Source organism: Triticum dicoccoides, chromosome 1A, assembly GCF_002162155.2.
Source record: "Triticum dicoccoides isolate Atlit2015 ecotype Zavitan chromosome 1A, WEW_v2.0, whole genome shotgun sequence".
NCBI lineage: Eukaryota > Viridiplantae > Streptophyta > Magnoliopsida > Poales > Poaceae > Triticum > Triticum dicoccoides.
In genome coordinates, this window is record NC_041380.1 from 376797872 (window position 1) to 376803089 (window position 5218).

General features: G+C 40.3%; 1 protein-coding gene across 1 annotated transcript; it reads right to left on the minus strand.

The window, feature by feature from the left end:
- Positions 1 to 4487: 4487 nt before the first annotated feature.
- LOC119291823 (EC protein III) lies at positions 4488 to 4997 on the minus strand. The gene has a single exon (XM_037570656.1). The coding sequence runs from the start codon at positions 4931 to 4933 to the stop codon at positions 4688 to 4690; it is 246 nt and encodes an 81-aa protein (XP_037426553.1). The 5' UTR covers positions 4934 to 4997; the 3' UTR covers positions 4488 to 4687.
- Between the last annotated feature and the right edge of the window lie 221 nt (positions 4998 to 5218).

Consider the following 5218-nt stretch of genomic DNA (forward strand, 5'->3'; position numbering starts at 1 on the left):
GCCACGCCCATGGGCAATGCCCAAATCCTACCCGGCAAGGCATGGGTAGATTTTGTGTTCATGGTATGCCCACCCTACCTCGGTTGTCTTATCGGTGTGTCACATGTGTAATAAATACTAAGCTACCAAGTCTTTGTATGTAATTGGCTTCGTTTCTCATTCCATCCTCCTCCCAACAACCAATTTCTCAACCATAGAAACCTCTCGGTGGTTGGAGTCTCCACCATACAATGGACTAGCAATTACGCCACCACCCATCGACATTGTGTTGAGCAGCCTGATGGGTACCCATTGGTATGGGCATGTGCATGATATTTACCCGATGGGTATGGATGAACAACAAACTTATGTACTTCCCCTGTTTCAAAAAGAGTGAAATGCGTCATTAGTCATACATTAACTTAAACTAAAAGCACGCTTTAGACCAAGAACTCGGGAAGTGAACGAATTTAGTCCATAAACTTACAAATTTTATCTAATAAGGTCAATACCGATCTAGGAGGTATTAACTTAAACTAAAAGCACGCTTTAGACCAAGAACTCGGGAAGTGAACGAATTTAGTCCATAAACTTACAAATTTTATCTAATAAGGCCAATACCAATCTAGGAGGTAAAAAACCGACCACGTGACTGCCACGCCGGTGTACAGGGTAAATTTTTTAACATGAACTCTACGTGATTTGAACCCATGCCCTTGGGTGTAGCAAAGGGCTCGCTAACCAGTAGGACATTAAGACATTTATATAAAATGATGAAGCGGATATTATATATTACAAGATGAAGATTCAGTTCATTAGGGCCTCAAGAAAAAAGATTCAGCTAATTCTTTTAAACATATGTTCAAAAAACATATGGAAAGGGAGCATTGCATGCTGACCATTATCTATATCTATATCTATATCTATATCTATATACCTTATAATAAAAAGGCTATTGCTTCTGGCGGTACATCATGAAAATTGCCACAAAAATATAAAATATTACCCACCAATGCCATCTATATAAAAAAAATGAGTCTAAACACACTTGACTTTATTGATTATAAAAGTTCATAGGAATACAATGTAGATCCGACAGATAAAGGAGCCACACATGACGTCCTAAAGAAAAGCCTAGAGTATGTTTAGCGAGGCTATGTGCCTCAAGATTAGTTTCTCTTCCTTCGAAGATGAAGGAACAACGAGAGAACTGCTGAGATGTAAGATTGATCTCCTTAATAATGCTAGAGTGTAGCCCACCCATATTTCCGTGGATATCTTTGATCACACCTTGACAGTCTTAACCTATCTGTATGTCTTCAAGTGATAAGTCAAGAGCAAGTGAGAACACTTCTCAATAAACCAATGCCATCTATAAGTGATAAAAACATGTTTTACACAAGGCAATCCACGCCTGGGCCGGCCCATGCAGTATGTACTTTCTATACCGTGCTCTGGCGCTGGGAGAAGACGCAACGCGCCTGTTTGGGGCAGCCCATGTCTGGACGGTCTTTTTAAATTTCTTTTATTATTATTTATTTATTTAGAATAATTTGGGACCTCAAAATTGTTCCGAAAATAAAAAATAATTTTGAAATAAAATGTTTGTCAGTTCCAAAAATGTTTGCGATTTTGTAAAAAATGTTTGCTTATTCAAAAAAGATTGCAATTTCAAAAATAAATGTTCAGGAAATAAAAAAATGTTCATGATTTTTATAAAGTTCGTGTGTTAAAAACTGTTAATGAAATTGAACAAAATTTTGTAAATTCAAAAAATATTCATGAGTGGAAAAATATCCTAAAAATTAAAAAACTATTCATGACTTACGAAATAGTTTATTCATTAATAAAATGTTCACTGGTTCAGAAAATGATCTTGCATTTCAAGAAGTGTTCGTTAAATAAGAAAAGTGTTCGTTAAATCAGAAAAATGTTTGTGAATTTCAAAAATGATTCTACCTATTTAAAAAAATCATTGATTCTAGAAATGTTCGCTATTCACGGAAATTGTTTTAAAAAATGTCCACAATTTTTTAAAAATGTTTGCAAATAGTATAATTTTTTTATGAATTCAAAATGTGTTCTTGATTTTAGAAATTGTTCAAAAATTTGTAAAAGTGTTCACGAATCTAAAAAATATTCATGATTTCAAATATGTGCACGAGTTTAAAAAGATGTTCCTGATTTCACGGAATTGAGAGTGATAATGTATCTTGATGATGCATCAAATGTGGGCATGGCCATTGGAAATTGTAAGGCGGATTCTAGAACCCCAAGGATTCAATAGTATATGGATATGAAAAATATAAGATTTCTGATCCTAGCGGGAAAAGGCGGGGAACAAATACCCAATAGGATAGGATCCTTGGTAGGAACTTTCGGTAATAGTTTTCTTTTCTCCCGTTGCAATGAGCTGCCATTTTGCTATAGAATTCAAAGTATTTTGTGTCTTCAAAGGCTTACATTACTTAATGTTGGTAACGTTAAGATCCCAACCATAATATATATACATCTTCAGAACAATATACAAGCTCCCTCACAAAAAGAAAAAGATAACAATATATAAGGTCACCTTAAGAGAAAATATAACAGTGCAATATATACCCTTGGTATCATCACCTGATCACGTATCTGCGATTGCTTGATGGCACGAAATCATTAAAATATATTAAATCAGCTTCTCTTATACAAAATCAGGTGTTCCCTACCGGTTATCAAGGCCATTATCCTCTCTCACGGCGTGGGTTCAACTCCCATTCATAGCATTTTATTTTATTTTATTTCCTTCATACGCCATTAGCTGGGCTATGAAAAAAAAGCAGTCACTTTGTAAAAAGGTCCCTGTAAAAAAGTTGGTTTGCGAGCAAGCAAGGGTATGCTGATATGGTAGCCACGTCTTCGGTTTTTTACCTTCCGGATCGGCTTTGGCAAGTCCCATTCATAACATTGCATTTTATTTTATTTTTCCTCCATAGAAAACCGGCCACTTTATAAAAAGGTCCCCATAAATAAGTTAGTAAGCCAGCAAGCAAAGGGTACGCTAACATGGCAGCCACGTCATCGGCTTTTTACCTTCCGGATCGATTTTGACCTTATTTGATCAAATTAATGAGTTTCTGAACTAAATTCAATCCCCTTTTTAGTTGTTGGCCTAAAGCGTGCAACCAATTACTCACTCTTTCAAAACAAATCTTATACCTTCTTCTGTTTAGAAATAATTAAAGTTTTAGAATTATCCTAAGTCAAACTTCATTGAATTTGATTAAGTCTTAGAAATAGAAGCTGATAGCTCGCAAAATAGTGGGATCATCAGTGATATAAAACGTCTTCTTCCACTGGATGGAAACTTTACCATCTCGACCATATGTCACTCGTGCAACGGTGTAGCTTATGATCTTCCTTTTTTTCAAAAACGATCCAATCTATTATTAAAGTTCCTCGGAAGTATAGAGCAGCTTAAACATAATAAAACTACATCGAGATTCTAAAAAAAATGACCACTGCCATTCTCAGAATAAGCTGTCAATGCCACTTTCTAAAACCACTGAACGACCACTACCATCGCCAGAACGAACCGCCGCCGTGTCACTGTCGCTATTATCAGAGCCGGTTTGATTGATGTTGTTGATGACAGCTGAGAGGTCTTCATGTACGGGTCCCTAAGGACCAGTATCCTGAAGCCGCCGTTGTTGCACCCTTCAACAAATCTTATCCTAAAGCCGCCGTTGTTGCACCCTTAAACAAATCTAAAGTATCTGACATCAAATCTTGTTACTCTAGGGCTCCGTCAAGAAGACTATCAAAAAGACCCTAGGGCTCCGTCAAGAAGACTATCAAAAAGACCAAATCTACTCTGGGGCTCAAGAAGACCAAATCTCATCGCCCCAAAAAGACTACACGAATCTACTCTAGGGCTCCGTCAAGTACGTCCATGAACGAACTCGAGAAAGATCAGAGCTCAAAACACAAACTGGAATAAGAAGCGTCGCCATCCACCTAAGTGCCCCATCTATGAAATTAGAAACAACGAAAAACTCATAACCTAAACCAGGCAACCGGGTTCCTCTCCTCGCCGGAGCAACAGAGGAAAGACGAATTCATGGGTCGCCGACAAAGAGAGGTGGCTCATGGTCTTCCTCAGCTTGGTTATCACAACAATGATGTGGTTTATGGTCTTGTGTGGCTTATGGTCCTGCTCAGTTTGGGTATCACAACAAGCGCACTCCGATGTGGCTTAGATCGGGTCCCTCATTCGCTGTAGTCTAACCACAATGGTTAAGCAATGAAATCTTTTATTCTTGCATTTTCTATTAAGTCTATATAAAAATATATAGACATCTATAACCTCAAATTTACTATGAGAATATATTTTCATATTATATATATTTTATATTGTAGATCTCAATAGATTTTTGTTTAGACTTGGTCATTTTTCTTAAGAAAATCGAAGAAGTACAAATATTTTGCAACAAGTAAAACTTGTAACAAGCCAAAAGACTTCAAGTACGTTTAGGAACGAAGAAAATAACTCACAGAAACTATTTATTCGTTCTTACACACTGATGCGAGTGGGTAGGTAATACACACGACGCGCCCACATATGACTCATCACGGCTCAGCGGCACTTATTTATGGCTAACTCAGTAGCTAGCTCTACTACTAGTGCATCAGTTCACGACTAGTGGCGCGTCGACGCGTCGGCCATCGATCAGGCGGTCGTCGAGCCGCACGAAGCGCAGTTGCAGGCCGCGCCGCAGGAGCAGTTGGCCCTCCTGTTCGCCCGCCCGGACGGCGTCCCCTCGCGCCCGCACGCGCACGGGTTGCACCCACAGTGCTCGCCGCACCCGCACGTCGTGTGCTCCCCCGCCGCCGCGCCGCTCCTCGCCGAGGTGCACCTGCAGCCCGTGCCGCCGGGGCACGGCACGGCGCACCCGCACTTGTCGTTGCAGCCCATCTGGATCTCCGGCGTGCCTTGCTCGCAGTAGCTCTTGTCAGTTCACCACTATGGCCACACTGTATGCCAGAGCACGGAGCTGTAGGGGGTGCGCTGCGCGACTATATGAAGAGTGGGCTTAAGCGGTGGCATGTCTTTCGGACGTCGGAGCTGCCGGCGTGTGGCAGTGGACAAGGACACGTGGGGTACACGGCAGGAACTAGGGATGATGTGGTGGCAGTGGCACCTACGTACGTTCGCCACGGCCGGAGACGTGTACAATACCTACGAAAACGGCCAAGCCAC

What these genes read in the sequence shown, in the direction of transcription:
- LOC119291823 (XM_037570656.1), bottom strand. Translation starts at nt 4,933, where the DNA reads ATGGGCTGCAACGACAAGTGCGGGTGCGCCGTGCCGTGCCCCGGCGGC.